This window comes from Phyllobates terribilis, unplaced genomic scaffold (assembly GCF_046119375.1).
Source record: "Phyllobates terribilis strain yellow unplaced genomic scaffold, ASM4611937v1 Scaffold_1__5_contigs__length_1240528914, whole genome shotgun sequence".
Taxonomy (NCBI): domain Eukaryota; kingdom Metazoa; phylum Chordata; class Amphibia; order Anura; family Dendrobatidae; genus Phyllobates; species Phyllobates terribilis.
In genome coordinates this window covers 511,028,051-511,047,323 of record NW_027362761.1, presented here as the reverse complement: position 1 = coordinate 511,047,323, position 19,273 = coordinate 511,028,051, and the positions used below count along the sequence as shown (strand labels likewise).

At 43.6% G+C, this 19,273-nt stretch overlaps 1 protein-coding gene across 1 annotated transcript in view; it reads left to right on the top strand.

The window, feature by feature from the left end:
* Positions 1-19,273, top strand: part of IPO11 (importin 11) — a 590,907-nt gene that overhangs the window by 134,033 nt on the left and 437,601 nt on the right. Inside the window, exons 7-8 of the mRNA XM_073680251.1 lie at positions 3,435-3,483; positions 9,245-9,315. Coding sequence (XP_073536352.1) covers positions 3,435-3,483; positions 9,245-9,315 — 120 coding nt within the window. The remainder of the gene's footprint in view (positions 1-3,434; positions 3,484-9,244; positions 9,316-19,273) is intronic.

Below are 19,273 nucleotides of genomic sequence, written 5' to 3'. Positions count from 1 at the left end.
CTTCACAAATTGATTCGTAAAAATGAAAAAGTGAAAAAAAAAAAAAACACTTTTTCATTTTTACGAATCAATTTGTGATGCACCTGGGGGTTCCAAGTGCTCACTATGCATCTATATAGGTGCCTTGGGGGGTCTAGTTTCCAAAATGGGGTCACTTGTGGGGGAGCTCCAATGTTTGGGCACACAGGGGCTCTCCAAACACAACATGGCGTCCGCTAATTATTCAAGCAAAATTTACAATCAAAAAGTCAAATGGCGCTCCTTCCCTTCCGAGCCCTGCCGTGCGCCCAAACAGTGTTTTTTCCCCACATATTGGGTATCTGCGTGCCCAGGGGAAATTGCACAGCAAATTTTGGGGTCCATTTTTTCTTGTTACCCCTGTGAAAATAAAAAAAAATTGGGTCTAAAGTAACATTTTTGTGAAAAAAGTTAAATGTTCATTTTTTTCTTCCACATTCAAAAAATTCCTGTGAAGCACCTGAAGGGTTAATAAAGTTCTTGAATGTGGTTTTGAGCACCTTGAGGGGTGCAGTTTTTTGAATGGTGTCACTTTTGGGTATTTTCTGTCATAAAGACCTCTCAAAGTGACTTCAAATGTGATGTGGTCCCTAAAAAAATGGTTTTGTAAATTTTGTTGGAAAAATGAGAAATCGCTGGTCAACTTTTAACCCTTATAGCTCCCTAAGAAAAAAAAATTTTGGTTCCAAAATTGTGCTGATGTAAAGTAGACATGTGGGAAATGTTATTTATTAACTCTTTTGTGTGACATATCTCTCGGATTTAAAGGCATAAAAATTCAAATTTTGAAAATTGCAAAATTTTCACCAAATTTCCGTTTTTTTCACAAATAAATGCAAGTGATATCGAAGAAATTTTACCACAATCATGAAGTACAATATGTAACGAAAAAACAATCTCCGAATCAGGGGATCCGTTGAAGCTTTCCAGAGTAATTACCTCATAAAGTGACAGTGGTCAGAGTTGTAAAAATTGGCCTGATCATTAACGTGCAAACCACCCTCGGGGCTTAAGGGGTTAATGAGAAAAAAAAAAAACTTTTTAGAATTTACCAAATGGCTGCAATGAAACAAAGAGTGAAAAATTTAAAGGGGTGTGAATACTTTCCGTACCCACTGTAGCTATGGTATATCTTCAGGCGCTTTATTTAATCCTAGTAGCCCTCCGGTATTGTATAATTTTGCCCCATTGGATCGTATTGTTCCTCTTTGGTGTCCTGTTAAGAGTCTGTTATCAGTGAATGACCTATTGCTTAAATCAGGTTTTTGTGTAAAACATGGGACTCACAGGATCGACAGGCATGTTAATGATATGCAAATATTAAAGAAAATAAAAACAAAATATTTAAGACCTCTCCAGTGATTCAGTATTGTGTATGAGCACCATACGTAGAAATCCCCACACTTATATGCAATGTCTACTATCAGTGACGTTATTATTGGTTGATTTTGTCCCTCTTTTTTTGTGGCATGCAACAATTTTTGAGGTTCCAATTGGCTTAAAAAAAAAAGTTATTTCAATCTGCATTTTACACCCCTCCCAAGTGCCTCAAATTGGAAAATTGTTATCATTTGCAAATCTTACCAACATCAGAATGTCACACTGGTCTTACGCCCAGGATTATGGTGTGGAGTTTCAGAATGTACGCTAGCCTGACTTCTGTGGTCTTTTATTCCTGGTCATAGAACCAGTGGTACCGCCATTTCTCCAAATTGTCCCAAGATCTGTTTTCAGCACAGCACCACCGGGCTGCATGTTGCTGGTTTTACTGTGAGCGGCCTGTGAGGCCTAAAAGTGCCACCATGGCCTTCAGCATCTCCGACCTTGCCTCCCATCAAGCATATCTGGGATGTCATTAGTCGCAATTTCACAGGGAGCTGCCAGCAGTAGCTCTTGATGATTTGCCCAAGTATATTCAGCGCGGCAGAACATTCCTCAAACAATCATTATTAACCTCATTGGTAGACGCCAAGCCGTGTAAGTGCGGGGATTTCATACTTTATGATGAAAAAATGGTAACATTTTCAAATTATCTTGATTATTTCGTAATTTACATATCATTATCATGTCTATCCTTCCTGTGATTTATATAACTCCGCAACTTTTCCTCCTTAGTGATGCATTTTCAATGCTGAGGAGTGTATATCAAAAAATAATCATGAAATCTTGCAGTTTTCACTTTTGCTCTTTCGATACATAATAAACTGACACTTCTTGTTTTGTACAGCTCACTTTTTATCAGTCTCTCCCTATCATCACAGACAGGATTATAATGAAAGATAACTCCTCCATATAACGTAGATGAGATAAAATCCTCCATTCATATTAGAGAATAGTCAAAGCTCGCCTCCTCCCCCTCCCTGCACAGTCACCTCTGCACAAGCTCAGAGAGAATGCCCACGACACTCTTAAATAGATGTCATCTGTCGGTAAAATGCTGTGGAATATGTTAGCACTATATAAATATCCAATATTCTGGAGATAATTATTTCCCATGTTCCATTTGGAATTCTGTTCACCGCAGTTAAGCAGTATGGCCACCCCAATAATCATGTACAGAAAATTTTAGTAAATATTTTATTATATTTTTGTGAATTTTTCTACTATATTCCTTATATTTTGCCTTTATATGAGAATTTACCAATTACTTTGAAGTCAGTATTTCCCCTGACTAGTTATAGATAAACATTCACCCACTGACTCTTCTAAATAGGAGTTTCATAAATGTGCTGCGGATAGAACTGTGTGTAGAACATTAAACCAACAAAGTACTGAGCATTTATATTACGCTGAATGTTGGAGACGCACCTAACTTAAATAATTGTGTCAAATAAAGCAATTTCTTTATTAATAAATCCAAATATATACAAAAACATGTATCTAAAATAGCAGAGTAACGCAATGGAGGACCACACACCCTGATGAAGCAAGGGTGAAACGCGCGTTGGGGTGCTGGGACCATAGTGCCATTAGACAATTTTCTCACTATAGGATTTAAGTACTTCTATCTTTATTACTATAGTCTATAATTTCCACTATGGCATACACTATAGACTCCAGGAAACACGTTGAATAGAATGTATATATTCACTTGGCACTTTATAGCCTCTGTAAAACATATATACCTTATTGTACTGCTTTATGCATGAATGGTCCTCCATTGCGTTACTCTGCTTTTGTAGATATATATATTTGGATTTATTAATAAATTGCTTTGTTTGAGACATTTATGCACCATTTGGTTTTGTTGTCGTGTTGTCTGTGTAGAACATGATGCATTTCTAAAAGATGATAGATATAACAAGTCACAGTTAAAAAAAAAAAAAAGTCACGCTGTTTGTTGTAACCTGGATACAGTGTTTCTTGATCATAAGTAGATGACGATGAAATTTACTTATTTCTTTCTTTTTCTACAGGGATTTCTTCATGCCGTGTTTGACCGAATAAGACAGTTTTTAGAATGCAGTAAGTAATGATAATATATTTTTATGTTTATAGGGAGTTTGTCACCTCCGATACTCAAATTAAACCATTTAGACATTCATTCCTATAAAAATAAGACTTGTGGTACATATTAAATTATTTTGTTTTAGTACATTTGTAAATGAGGGTGCTTGGGTGCACCCTTGGAGTGGCCAAAAACTCAGTGCACTGTTCTGTCCCCTTAGAGAAGCACTCCCATCAAAATTGTTATCCTCTTAATATATTGCAGTCAGCATACTATAGAGCACTGTGTACTTACAATTGCTCATTTTACCTTTCTACCCAGATAATTCTTCTCTTTTCCATTAGGTCTATGACATCAAGTGATTAAAACACTGACTAGCTGAATCCTTCTAAGCTCTATGTAGAAACAGGAGGTCAATTTTCCCTGTATGAGTCACTGCAAAATTTCCTTGCAGGGGGGATGAGGAGCTGCTCGGTCAGGAGTTGAAGAGGGAAATGATAAATGTGGGGAAAAGAGGCTTCCTGTTTCTACATAGAGCAGAGAAAAGAGAAGAATTATCTGGGTAGAAAGGCAAAATGAGCAATTGTAAGTACACAGTGCTATATAATATGACGACTGCAGACAGTGCTCCTTTGAGTCCTGTTAATCATCACAAAGGGAGTAATTGAAGGGGTGTAGTAGTGTACTTGGCCACACTAAGGGTGAACCGATGCCCCCTTATTTACATATGTAATTCAACATAATTAAAATCTATACTACAAGTCTGATTTCTATTGGGGCTCAGTCACCTGTATGAATGTATAATTGATAAATGGTTTAATTTCCATACTGGGAGTGACAGACTCCATTTTAAATGTCTGTTGATAAACTATCTTTTCATGTTTTGCAGAACATATTGTTGTTTTTTTTTAGACTGATAAATTAAATATCAAACTTTTTCAATTATTTTTTTTTCAAACTGCTGCAAATGTTCTAAAACAAGAAACAAAGCTATTGTCGCTTAATGTTCTCATCGCTGATCCCGCCATGATGCTTCGTCCACTGTCCTCCGTCAGAGATCATCAGCTTGTGACTGCTGCGCCAGTAATGGACTTAGGCTATGTTCACACATGTTGCGTTCTATTTACGTCACAAATTGGCAGCAAAACTTACCTCTGGCGGGAAATGAGTTGCTTCAAAAACGCAGGTTTTGCTGCGTTTTTTGCCCTTTTTTTCAACATTTTTTTCACTGTCCTTCTGTCTCTATTTATGCATGTACATAAGTTCTGTGAAAATAAAGAACCCAATTTTATTTTACCATCAAAAACGCTGCTGTGTTTTTTTTATGTGTTTTTGATGCGTTTTTTTCTCCACCCATTACTTCCTATGGGTGAAAAAACGCTGAAAGAAGTGACACGCTCTATTTTCAAAAACCCAACCAAGGCACAAAATACGCAGCAAAAAAACCAAACATGTGTGAACAGTGACTTCTGGTTTCTCGTAGACTTTACTGGTACTTCAACATGCAGCTGAAAATTTGCATAAAAATCTGCAGCAAAAAACGCTGAAAAAACACAACATGTGTGAACATGTCCTTAGTAGTTATGTTGTATTGCTGGCATGACTGCTGCCTTCGCTGTCGGTGATGCCAGTAGTACTGCACATGACCACTGCCTGGCACGCTGACCACTTGTAACAGACACCAGGATGACCAAAGTAACCCTCATTTGGATTCTTTTGTAACATTTACAGCTGTTTAAAAAATGACATTTGTGTGACCCCCTATAAATACCTTACATACAATAGATTAGATGCAGCAACCCCTTTTCGGTATCTAAGAATCACGCATTTCCTTTTCCAAATTTGTTGTTTCTGTTGAGGTTCAAGAATTTCTCTTAAGCATTCAGCAAATAAAAATATTCGTCTTCCAGGTCTCCATATACCGGGATATAGCACCCCCTTCCTCCTGGTTCGTCCTTTGTCAGTGAAGCATCTCATCTATATATATAATTGTCTTATCCCGTCTGTCTGTCTGTGTGTCTGTCTGTCCAGGAAATCCCGCGTCGCTCATTGGTCCGCCAGCAGCCAATCAGCGCCGGGGGATTTCTAAAAAAAAGATGGCGGCCGTTAGCGGCTCAACTGCGGGACGGAGCTGAGCGGCGATGCAGCGGGGAGCTGAGCGCCGCGAGGCGCTCATCTCCCGGCCGGCAACAGCAGAAGGAACCCGACCGCCGGACCCATCTGCGGGACGGAGATGCAGCCGGTAGATGAGCGGCGCGAGGCTCTCATCTCCCGGCCGGTATCAGCGGAAGGACCGCCGGCGCCGCTGACCTCCATGCGGAAGGGAGGACCGGGGAGCGGCGCTGCGGGTCGGGATACTTCTGCTGCGAGCGCCCGCTATGTCCCGGGTTCTCGCAGCGTAAGTAGCCGCACAGGCAGCGCCGCTCCCCGGTCCTCACCAAGACGATTCGATGATTGGTCGCGGTCTTCGGACCCGACCAATCACTGATCTTAGCACAAGATAAATTTGCCGCCCAAATCGGTGATTGGTCGCGAGCAGCGCCAGCGACCAATCAGCGATTTTTAACACAAATGTCCGGACCTTTGTAACACCATGCGGATACTGTGGGGATATCAGCGACTAGGGCGTGAAGGGAGGACCGGGGAGCGGCGCTGCGGGTCGGGATACTTCTGCTCCGAGCGCCCGCTCATGTCCCGGGTTCTCGCAACGGAAGTAGCCGCACAGGCAGCGGCGCTCCCCGGTCCTCACTAATACGATTCCGCTCCCCGCTCCTCACCAATACGATTCGCTGATTGGTCGCGCTCTCCGCACGCGTCCAATCAGTGATCTTGGCGCTAAAGTTAAACACCGCTCTGCTGATTGGTCGCTGCCGCTGCCCGCAACCAATCACCGCCACATTTAAATAGCGGCCGCGACCAATCACCAATCTTGCCGCCACATTTAAACACTGCTGTGCTGATTGGACGCGTCCAATCAGCGAGATTGGCGCCAAATTTAAACAACGCTCTGCTGATTGGTTGCGGACTCCAGCCGCGAACAATCAACGAGATTGGCGCCAAATTTAAGCAACGCTCTGCTGATTGATCGCGGTCGCTGGCCGAGATCAATCAGCAGTATTGGCGCAAAATTTAAACACCGCTCTGCTGATTGGTCGCGGTTGTCGGCCGTGACCAGTCAGCAGTATTGGCGCCAAATTTAAACCTCACTCTGCTGATTGGTCGCAACCACCGGCCGCGACCAATCTGCATTTTTTGTGCCAAATTTAAACAACTCTCTGCTGATTGGTCGCGGCCGGCGACCGTGACCAGTCAGCAGCATTGGGGCCAAATGTAAACCCCGCTCTGCTGATTGGTCGCGGTCGCCGACCGCGACCCATCAGCATTATTGGTGCCAAATTTAAACCCTGCTCTGCTGATTGGTCGCGGCCGCCAGCAACGAACAATCAGCGAGATTGGCGCCAAATTTAAACACCGCTCTGCTGATTGGTCGCGGTTGTCGGCCGTGACCAAGCAGCAGTATTGGCGCCAAATTTAAACCTCACTCTGCTGATTGGTCGCAACCACCGGCCGCGACCAATCAGCACTATTGTCGCCAAATGTAAACACCTCTTTGCTGATTGGTCGCCGCCGCGACCAATCAGCGATTTTGGCGCCAAATTTAAACAACGCTCTGCTGTTTGGTCGCGGCCGGCGACCAATCAGCGATTTTGGCGCTAAATTTAAACATCGCTCTGCTGATTGGTCGCGGTCGGGGGCCAGTCAGCAGTATTGGCGCCAAATTTAAACACCGCTCTGCTGATTGGTCGCGACTAATCAGCCATTTTGGTGCCAAATTTAAACACGCTCTCCAGTCCTCACTAACACGGATCGCTGATTGGTCGCGGCCGCCGCCCGCGACCAATCATCGATATTGCCGCCAAATTTAAACACCGCTTTGCTGATTGGTCGCGGTTGCCGAACGCGACCAATCAGCGATTTTGGCGCCAAATTTAAACACAGTTCTTCTGATTGCACCCGGTCGGCCGCATACCTATTCTAGAATACCCGATGCATTAGAATCGGGCCACCATCTAGTTAGAAACATATTTGTTGTTTCAGAGAATCTATAAATTACACTAAAGTACCTTATATATTATAAGAAGCTCTGAAGCCCCCACTCCTGTGATTCACATAAGCCCTCCGTGCAGGCAAACCCGTAAACACTTGTGTAAGCGGCGATCATGTAATGAGAGGAGGATGCGCCTGTCTGTGATATCTGCAGTGTATCGGTCGGCTCTCCTGATAAGTCTTTTCTAGAAAATACTTTCCCCATCAAATAACACTAGAGCTTCTTTTCCTTAAATTTTGCCATATGCTTTTCTCCTATTAGTCTGCTTTGAAATTTATGATTTTCAAGAGGGTAATTCCAGGGTTTAAAAAAGTGCAAAATACATTGTTAAAAGCATGTACAAATAAACACAGCTAAAGGCCCCCATTCACATTAGATGAGCCGGGCAAACCCACTGATTTTGTCAGGATTGTCCGGCCACCTAATGTGTATGGGGGTTTCCCAACTCTCACCTGGAATATGATGTCAGTGGAAAGAAGGATTTAACAGTTGAATTTTAGTGGCAGGGAGATAAGTCGCTGCCAGAGGAGCCTTACTGCGGGGGTCTCTGTTAGAGAACAGGAGCGCTCAGCTGGATCGAACATTCCTGTGTATGGAGAGTTGGCTGAACGATTTTTTATTTGACAGCTGTCTAATATGTATAGGGAGCTTAAAAAGCATCTCTCCTATATTTTCCACCTAATCTGAGAGCAGCATAATGTAGAGAGAGAGACCCTGATTCCAGCTCTGTGTCCCATACTGGGCTGCTTGCTGTACTTTTGATAAAATTACTGTTTTTATCAGCTGGAGATTATGACTAGAGGACTAATAAACTTGCTGCCATGTAGTCCTCCATATTCATGAGCTCTCCACCACCACTGATTGGCAGCTTTCTGTGTACACTGTGCATAGGCAGAAAGCTGCAAATCAGTGGTGGAGGCAGGGTTATGCAGAGCCCAGCATTCAGAGAACTGCTAGATCTGCATCTGAGAAAGTAGTGATTTTCGCAATACTGCAGCAAGCAGACCAGTAAGGGACACATCACTGGAATAAAGGTCTCTGCCCCTTCCATCATGCTGCTCTCTGATGAGGTAGCAAACACTCGTGACAGATTCCCTATGAGTGATTGACTTGTACAGTGATAGAGAAGGCAGAAGACGGTAGGTGAGGGTAGAAGCTGCTCATATAGCAGTGTGTTGGTGACAGCTGTGTAAAGTTTCCTAAAAAGATGTTTTTTTTATGTTGTTTTTGAAGGTTTTGAATGTGGAAAACTTTGCCCAGTTGGGGTAGTGCGTTCCAGAGTAAGTGGGAAGCACAGGAGATGCTAACGTGCCACGTCCCTACACAGTCTGATGCTGGCCTGTCTGTGCTGACTGTGTTGGGACCGTATTTTTAAGGGTCATTGTGACTGTGTTGTCCGTTTATTCTTACATTTCCAGGAGGAATAGTAGAGGAATGGCGGAATGCCGACTTCTAAAGATGCTCAAAAATGAAGTTTTACGCTGCTTATCTAACAATGTCTAGGTACCTAGTCCACATGAGAGAAGGGTTTGTAGGAGACTGATCTATAAGGTTTTATTTTGAATTATTCACTTTTCTTGATTTGGTGAATAACACATTATCATTCTCCAGGCAAAAAGATAATTTTTTATTTATTTATTTTTTTATCAATTGTCATTTTATTGTTTTAGGCCGAGGTGTCGGAGCCGAACATTCATGCAGGGAGAGGCTGGAAAAGGTCATCATATTATTCACTAAAGTGGTAAGACGTCAGCAGATCCTATCAAGGCGGCTTCAGTCTTCACGCCGATGGCGTCGCTTGATCTGCATTCAAGTCATGATTGATCTGTATTCGTTAAAACTGCTGCTTTGTCGCCGCGTTAATTCCTTTTTCCGATCGTCACTTAGTCCACTTTAGCTGAAGTGCGGAGTAAAGTCTTTGTCGCCGGCACCTGCCGTTGCCTTTAGAAATATGTTTTTAACATTCAATTTGATATAAAATGACCCACGGCTTGAAGAGGATGGAGGAGGCGCACACACCGCAAGAAATACCTTCCTCTTTGATGTTCCCCAGTTCATGGTCTGCGCTTCATCTCAATTACATTGCAAATATAATAGGCTGCAATATGGAGTGGGAGAGCTGCAATTACCACTAGCAATTCCCTTTTTCCTGTTGTCACATAATTCACACTTCAGATGGCTGTCTACGCCTCTCTGTTCAGAGAAAGCTTCCCTCTCCTGTGTTTGGTAACATCTCCACTGTAGTTCTGTAGCCTTCACATAAATACACAGGGAACAACTATAGCCTCAATTTGTACTTGTTTTCATGTCTGTTCTCTAGAACTTAGCAAATGACATCAGGACATGTGCGCTCTCTAGACTGTACTGTGGTTTTTTATGACATCAGGACATGTGCGCTCTCTAGACTGTACTGTGGCTTTTTATGACATCAGGACATGTGCGCTCTCTGGACTGTACTGTGGCTTTTTATGACATCAGGACATGTGCGCTCTCTAGACTGTACTGTGGCTTTTTATGACATCAGGTCATGTGCGCTCTAGACAGTACTGTGGCTTTTTAAGACATCAGAACATCTGTGCTCTCTAGACTGTACTGTGGCTTTTTATCACATCAAGTCATGTGCGCTCTCTAGAATGTACTGTGGCTTTTTATCACATCAAGTCATGTGCGCTCTCTAGACTGTACTGTGGCTTTTTATCACATCAAGTCATGTGCGCTTTCTAGACTGAACTGTGGCTTTTGATGACATCAGGTCATGTGCGCTCTCTAGAATGTACTGTGGCTTTTTATGACATCAGGTCATGTGCGCTCTCTAGAATGTACTGTGGCTTTTTATGACATCAGGACATGTGCGCTCTCTAGAATGTACTGTGGCTTTTTATGACATCAGGACATGTGCGCTCTCTAGAATGTACTGTGGCTTTTTATGACATCAGGTCATGTGCGCTCTCTAGAATGTACTGTGGCTTTTTATGACATCAGGACATGTGCGCTCTCTAGAATGTACTGTGGCTTTTTATGACATCAGGACATGTGCGCTCTCTAGAAAGTACTGTGGCTTTTTATGACATCAGGACATGTGCGCTCTCTAGACCTTACTGTGGCTTTTTATGACATCAGGACATGTGCGCTCTCTAGACTGTACTGTGGCTTTTTATGACATCAGGACATGTGCGCTCTCTAGACCGTGCTGTGGCTTTTTATGACATCAGGACATGTGCGCTCTCTAGACTGTACTGTGGCTTTTTATGACATCAGGTCATGTGCGCTCTCTAGAATGTACTGTGGCTTTTTATGACACCAGGACATGTGCGCTCTCTAGAATGTACTGTGGCTTTTTATGACATCAGGACATGTGCGCTCTCTAGAATGTACTGTGGCTTTTTATGACATCAGGTCATGTGCGCTCTCTAGACTGTACTGTGGCTTTTTATGACATCAAGACGTGCGCTCTAGACTGTACTGTGGCTTTTTATGACATCAGGACATGTGCGCTCTCTAGACTGTACTGTGGCTTTTTATGACATCAGGTCATGTGTTCTCTCTAGACTGTACTGTGGCTTTTTATGACATCAGGACATGTGCGCTCTCTGGACTATACTGTGGCTTTTTATGACATCCGGACATGTGCGCTCTCTAGACTGTACTGTGGCTTTTTATGACATCAGGTCATGTGCGCTCTAGACTGTACTGTGGCTTTTTAAGACATCAGAACATCTGTGCTCTCTAGACTGTACTGTGGCTTTTTATCACATCAAGTCATGTGCGCTCTCTAGACTGAACTGTGGCTTTTGATGACATCAGGTCATGTGCGCTCTCTAGAATGTACTGTGGCTTTTGATGACATCAGGACATGTGCGCTCTCTAGAATGTACTGTGGCTTTTTATGACACCAGGACATGTGCGCTCTCTAGACCTTACTGTGGCTTTTTATGACATCAGGACATGTGCGCTCTCTAGACCTTACTGTGGCTTTTTATGACATCAGGACATGTGCGCTCTCTAGACTGTACTGTGGCTTTTTATGACATCAGGACATGTGCGCTCTCTAGACCGTGCTGTGGCTTTTTATGACATCAGGTCATGTGCGCTCTCTAGAATGTACTGTGGCTTTTTATGACACCAGGACATGTGCGCTCTCTAGAATGTACTGTGGCTTTTTATGACATCAGGACATGTGCGCTCTCTAGAATGTACTGTGGCTTTTTATGACATCAGGTCATGTGCGCTCTCTAGACTGTACTGTGGCTTTTTATGACATCAAGACGTGCGCTCTAGACTGTACTGTGGCTTTTTATGACATCAGGACATGTGCGCTCTCTAGACTGTACTGTGGCTTTTTATGACATCAGGTCATGTGTTCTCTCTAGACTGTACTGTGGCTTTTTATGACATCAGGACATGTGCGCTCTCTGGACTATACTGTGGCTTTTTATGACATCCGGACATGTGCGCTCTCTAGACTGTACTGTGGCTTTTTATGACATCAGGTCATGTGCGCTCTAGACTGTACTGTGGCTTTTTAAGACATCAGAACATCTGTGCTCTCTAGACTGTACTGTGGCTTTTTATCACATCAAGTCATGTGCGCTCTCTAGACTGAACTGTGGCTTTTGATGACATCAGGTCATGTGCGCTCTCTAGAATGTACTGTGGCTTTTGATGACATCAGGACATGTGCGCTCTCTAGAATGTACTGTGGCTTTTTATGACATCAGGACATGTGCGCTCTCTAGAATGTACTGTGGCTTTTTATGACATCAGGACATGTGCGCTCTCTAGAAAGTACTGTGGCTTTTTATGACATCAGGACATGTGCGCTCTCTAGACCTTACTGTGGCTTTTTATGACATCAGGACATGTGCGCTCTCTAGACCTTACTGTGGCTTTTTATGACATCAGGACATGTGCGCTCTCTAGACTGTACTGTGGCTTTTTATGACATCAGGACATGTGCGCTCTCTAGACCTTACTGTGGCTTTTTATGACATCAGGTCATGTGCGCTCTCTAGAATGTACTGTGGCTTTTTATGACATCAGGACATGTGCGCTCTCTAGAATGTACTGTGGCTTTTTATGACATCAGGTCATGTGCGCTCTCTAGAATGTACTGTGGCTTTTTATGACATCAGGACATGTGCGCTCTCTAGAATGTACTGTGGCTTTTTATGACATCAGGACATGTGCGCTCTCTAGAAAGTACTGTGGCTTTTTATGACATCAGGACATGTGCGCTCTCTAGACCTTACTGTGGCTTTTTATGACATCAGGACATGTGCGCTCTCTAGACTGTACTGTGGCTTTTTATGACATCAGGACATGTGCGCTCTCTAGACTGTACTGTGGCTTTTTATGACATCAGGACATGTGCGCTCTCTAGACTGTACTGTGGCTTTTTATGACATCAGGACATGTGCGCTCTCTGGACTGTACTGTGGCTTTTTATGACATCAGGACATGTGCGCTCTCTAGACTGTACTGTGGCTTTTTATGACATCAGGTCATGTGCGCTCTAGACAGTACTGTGGCTTTTTAAGACATCAGAACATCTGTGCTCTCTAGACTGTACTGTGGCTTTTTATCACATCAAGTCATGTGCGCTTTCTAGACTGAACTGTGGCTTTTGATGACATCAGGTCATGTGCGCTCTCTAGAATGTACTGTGGCTTTTTATGACATCAGGTCATGTGCGCTCTCTAGAATGTACTGTGGCTTTTTATGACATCAGGACATGTGCGCTCTCTAGAATGTACTGTGGCTTTTTATGACATCAGGACATGTGCGCTCTCTAGAATGTACTGTGGCTTTTTATGACATCAGGTCATGTGCGCTCTCTAGAATGTACTGTGGCTTTTTATGACATCAGGACATGTGCGCTCTCTAGAATGTACTGTGGCTTTTTATGACATCAGGACATGTGCGCTCTCTAGAAAGTACTGTGGCTTTTTATGACATCAGGACATGTGCGCTCTCTAGACCTTACTGTGGCTTTTTATGACATCAGGACATGTGCGCTCTCTAGACTGTACTGTGGCTTTTTATGACATCAGGACATGTGCGCTCTCTAGACCGTGCTGTGGCTTTTTATGACATCAGGACATGTGCGCTCTCTAGACTGTACTGTGGCTTTTTATGACATCAGGTCATGTGCGCTCTCTAGAATGTACTGTGGCTTTTTATGACACCAGGACATGTGCGCTCTCTAGAATGTACTGTGGCTTTTTATGACATCAGGACATGTGCGCTCTCTAGAATGTACTGTGGCTTTTTATGACATCAGGTCATGTGCGCTCTCTAGACTGTACTGTGGCTTTTTATGACATCAAGACGTGCGCTCTAGACTGTACTGTGGCTTTTTATGACATCAGGACATGTGCGCTCTCTAGACTGTACTGTGGCTTTTTATGACATCAGGTCATGTGTTCTCTCTAGACTGTACTGTGGCTTTTTATGACATCAGGACATGTGCGCTCTCTGGACTATACTGTGGCTTTTTATGACATCCGGACATGTGCGCTCTCTAGACTGTACTGTGGCTTTTTATGACATCAGGTCATGTGCGCTCTAGACTGTACTGTGGCTTTTTAAGACATCAGAACATCTGTGCTCTCTAGACTGTACTGTGGCTTTTTATCACATCAAGTCATGTGCGCTCTCTAGACTGAACTGTGGCTTTTGATGACATCAGGTCATGTGCGCTCTCTAGAATGTACTGTGGCTTTTGATGACATCAGGACATGTGCGCTCTCTAGAATGTACTGTGGCTTTTTATGACACCAGGACATGTGCGCTCTCTAGACCTTAATGTGGCTTTTTATGACATCAGGACATGTGCGCTCTCTAGACCTTACTGTGGCTTTTTATGACATCAGGACATGTGCGCTCTCTAGACTGTACTGTGGCTTTTTATGACATCAGGACATGTGCGCTCTCTAGACCGTGCTGTGGCTTTTTATGACATCAGGTCATGTGCGCTCTCTAGAATGTACTGTGGCTTTTTATGACACCAGGACATGTGCGCTCTCTAGAATGTACTGTGGCTTTTTATGACATCAGGACATGTGCGCTCTCTAGAATGTACTGTGGCTTTTTATGACATCAGGTCATGTGCGCTCTCTAGACTGTACTGTGGCTTTTTATGACATCAAGACGTGCGCTCTAGACTGTACTGTGGCTTTTTATGACATCAGGACATGTGCGCTCTCTAGACTGTACTGTGGCTTTTTATGACATCAGGTCATGTGTTCTCTCTAGACTGTACTGTGGCTTTTTATGACATCAGGACATGTGCGCTCTCTGGACTATACTGTGGCTTTTTATGACATCCGGACATGTGCGCTCTCTAGACTGTACTGTGGCTTTTTATGACATCAGGTCATGTGCGCTCTAGACTGTACTGTGGCTTTTTAAGACATCAGAACATCTGTGCTCTCTAGACTGTACTGTGGCTTTTTATCACATCAAGTCATGTGCGCTCTCTAGACTGAACTGTGGCTTTTGATGACATCAGGTCATGTGCGCTCTCTAGAATGTACTGTGGCTTTTGATGACATCAGGACATGTGCGCTCTCTAGAATGTACTGTGGCTTTTTATGACATCAGGACATGTGCGCTCTCTAGAATGTACTGTGGCTTTTTATGACATCAGGTCATGTGCGCTCTCTAGAATGTACTGTGGCTTTTTATGACATCAGGACATGTGCGCTCTCTAGAATGTACTGTGGCTTTTTATGACATCAGGACATGTGCTCTCTCTAGAATGTACTGTGGCTTTTTATGACATCAGGACATGTGCGCTCTCTAGAATGTACTGTGGCTTTTTATGACATCAGGACATGTGCGCTCTCTAGAAAGTACTGTGGCTTTTTATGACATCAGGACATGTGCGCTCTCTAGACCTTACTGTGGCTTTTTATGACATCAGGACATGTGCGCTCTCTAGACCTTACTGTGGCTTTTTATGACATCAGGACATGTGCGCTCTCTAGACTGTACTGTGGCTTTTTATGACATCAGGACATGTGCGCTCTCTAGACCTTACTGTGGCTTTTTATGACATCAGGTCATGTGCGCTCTCTAGAATGTACTGTGGCTTTTTATGACATCAGGACATGTGCGCTCTCTAGAATGTACTGTGGCTTTTTATGACATCAGGTCATGTGCGCTCTCTAGAATGTACTGTGGCTTTTTATGACATCAGGACATGTGCGCTCTCTAGAATGTACTGTGGCTTTTTATGACATCAGGACATGTGCGCTCTCTAGAAAGTACTGTGGCTTTTTATGACATCAGGACATGTGCGCTCTCTAGACCTTACTGTGGCTTTTTATGACATCAGGACATGTGCGCTCTCTAGACTGTACTGTGGCTTTTTATGACATCAGGACATGTGCGCTCTCTAGACCGTGCTGTGGCTTTTTATGACATCAGGACATGTGCGCTCTCTAGACTGTACTGTGGCTTTTTATGACATCAGGTCATGTGCGCTCTCTAGAATGTACTGTGGCTTTTTATGACACCAGGACATGTGCGCTCTCTAGAATGTACTGTGGCTTTTTATGACATCAGGACATGTGCGCTCTCTAGAATGTACTGTGGCTTTTTATGACATCAGGTCATGTGCGCTCTCTAGACTGTACTGTGGCTTTTTATGACATCAAGACGTGCGCTCTAGACTGTACTGTGGCTTTTTATGACATCAGGACATGTGCGCTCTCTAGACTGTACTGTGGCTTTTTATGACATCAGGTCATGTGTTCTCTCTAGACTGTACTGTGGCTTTTTATGACATCAGGACATGTGCGCTCTCTGGACTATACTGTGGCTTTTTATGACATCCGGACATGTGCGCTCTCTAGACTGTACTGTGGCTTTTTATGACATCAGGTCATGTGCGCTCTAGACTGTACTGTGGCTTTTTAAGACATCAGAACATCTGTGCTCTCTAGACTGTACTGTGGCTTTTTATCACATCAAGTCATGTGCGCTCTCTAGACTGAACTGTGGCTTTTGATGACATCAGGTCATGTGCGCTCTCTAGAATGTACTGTGGCTTTTGATGACATCAGGACATGTGCGCTCTCTAGAATGTACTGTGGCTTTTTATGACATCAGGACATGTGCGCTCTCTAGAATGTACTGTGGCTTTTTATGACATCAGGTCATGTGCGCTCTCTAGAATGTACTGTGGCTTTTTATGACATCAGGACATGTGCGCTCTCTAGAATGTACTGTGGCTTTTTATGACATCAGGACATGTGCTCTCTCTAGAATGTACTGTGGCTTTTTATGACATCAGGACATGTGCGCTCTCTAGAATGTACTGTGGCTTTTTATGACATCAGGACATGTGCGCTCTCTAGAAAGTACTGTGGCTTTTTATGACATCAGGACATGTGCGCTCTCTAGACCTTACTGTGGCTTTTTATGACATCAGGACATGTGCGCTCTCTAGACCTTACTGTGGCTTTTTATGACATCAGGACATGTGCGCTCTCTAGACTGTACTGTGGCTTTTTATGACATCAGGACATGTGCGCTCTCTAGACCGTGCTGTGGCTTTTTATGACATCAGGACATGTGCGCTCTCTAGACTGTACTGTGGCTTTTTATGACATCAGGTCATGTGCGCTCTCTAGAATGTACTGTGGCTTTTTATGACATCAGGACATGTGCGCTCTCTAGACTGTACTGTGGCTTTTTATGACATCAGGACATGTGCGCTCTCTAGAATGTACTGTGGCTTTTTATGACATCAGGACATGTGCGCTCTCTAGACTGTACTGTGGCTTTTTATGACACCAGGACATGTGCGCTCTCTAGAATGTACTGTGGCTTTTTATGACATCAGGACATGTGCGCTCTCTAGAATGTACTGTGGCTTTTTATGACATCAGGTCATGTGCGCTCTCTAGACTGTACTGTGGCTTTTTATGACATCAAGACATGTGCGCTCTAGACTGTACTGTGGCTTTTTATGACATCAGGACATGTGCGCTCTCTAGACTGTACTGTGGCTTTTTATGACATCAGGTCATGTGTTCTCTCTAGACTGTACTGTGGCTTTTTATGACATCAGGACATGTGCGCTCTCTGGACTGTACTGTGGCTTTTTATGACATCCGGACATGTGCGCTCTCTAGACTGTACTGTGGCTTTTTATGACATCCGGACATGTGCGCTCTCTGGACTGTACTGTGGCTTTTTATGACATCAGGACATGTGCGCTCTCTGGACTGTACTGTGGCTTTTTATGACATCAGGACATGTGCGCTCTCTAGAATGTACTGTGGCTTTTTATGACATCAGGACATGTGCGCTCTCTGGACTGTACTGTGGCTTTTTATGACATCAGGACATGTGCGCTCTCTAAACTGTACTGTGGCTTTTTATGACATCAGGACATGTGCTCTCTCTAGAATGTACTGTGGCTTTTTATGACATCAGGACATGTGCGCTCTCTAGAATGTACTGTGGCTTTTTATGACATCAGGACATGTGCGCTCTCTAGAAAGTACTGTGGCTTTTTATGACATCAGGACATGTGCGCTCTCTAGACCTTACTGTGGCTTTTTATGACATCAGGACATGTGCGCTCTCTAGACCTTACTGTGGCTTTTTATGACATCAGGACATGTGCGCTCTCTAGACCTTACTGTGGCTTTTTATGACATCAGGACATGTGCGCTCTCTAGACCTTACTGTGGCTTTTTATGACATCAGGTCATGTGCGCTCTCTAGAATGTACTGTGGCTTTTTATGACATCAGGACATGTGCGCTCTCTAGAATGTACTGTGGCTTTTTATGACATCAGGTCATGTGCGCTCTCTAGAATGTACTGTGGCTTTTTATGACATCAGGACATGTGCGCTCTCTAGAATGTACTGTGGCTTTTTATGAAATCAGGACATGTGCACTCTCTAGAAAGTACTGTGGCTTTTTATGACATCAGGACATGTGCGCTCTCTAGACCTTACTGTGGCTTTTTATGACATCAGGACATGTGCGCTCTCTAGACTGTACTGTGGCTTTTTATGACATCAGGACATGTGCGCTCTCTAGACCGTGCTGTGGCTTTTTATGACATCAGGACATGTGCGCTCTCTAGACTGTACTGTGGCTTTTTATGACATCAGGTCATGTGCGCTCTCTAGAATGTACTGTGGCTTTTTATGACACCAGGACATGTGCGCTCTCTAGAATGTACTGTGGCTTTTTATGACATCAGGACATGTGCGCTCTCTAGAATGTACTGTGGCTTTTTATGACATCAGGTCATGTGCGCTCTCTAGACTGTACTGTGGCTTTTTATGACATCAAGACATGTGCGCTCTAGACTGTACTGTGGCTTTTTATGACATCAGGACATGTGCGCTCTCTAGACTGTACTGTGGCTTTTTATGACATCAGGTCATGTGTTCTCTCTAGACTGTACTGTGGCTTTTTATGACATCAGGACATGTGCGCTCTCTGGACTATACTGTGGCTTTTTATGACATCCGGACATGTGCGCTCTCTAGACTGTACTGTGGCTTTTTATGACATCAGGTCATGTGCGCTCTAGACTGTACTGTGGCTTTTTAAGACATCAGAACATCTATGCTCTCTAGACTGTACTGTGGCTTTTTATCACATCAAGTCATGTGCGCTCTCTAGACTGAACTGTGGCTTTTGATGACATCAGGTCATGTGCGCTCTC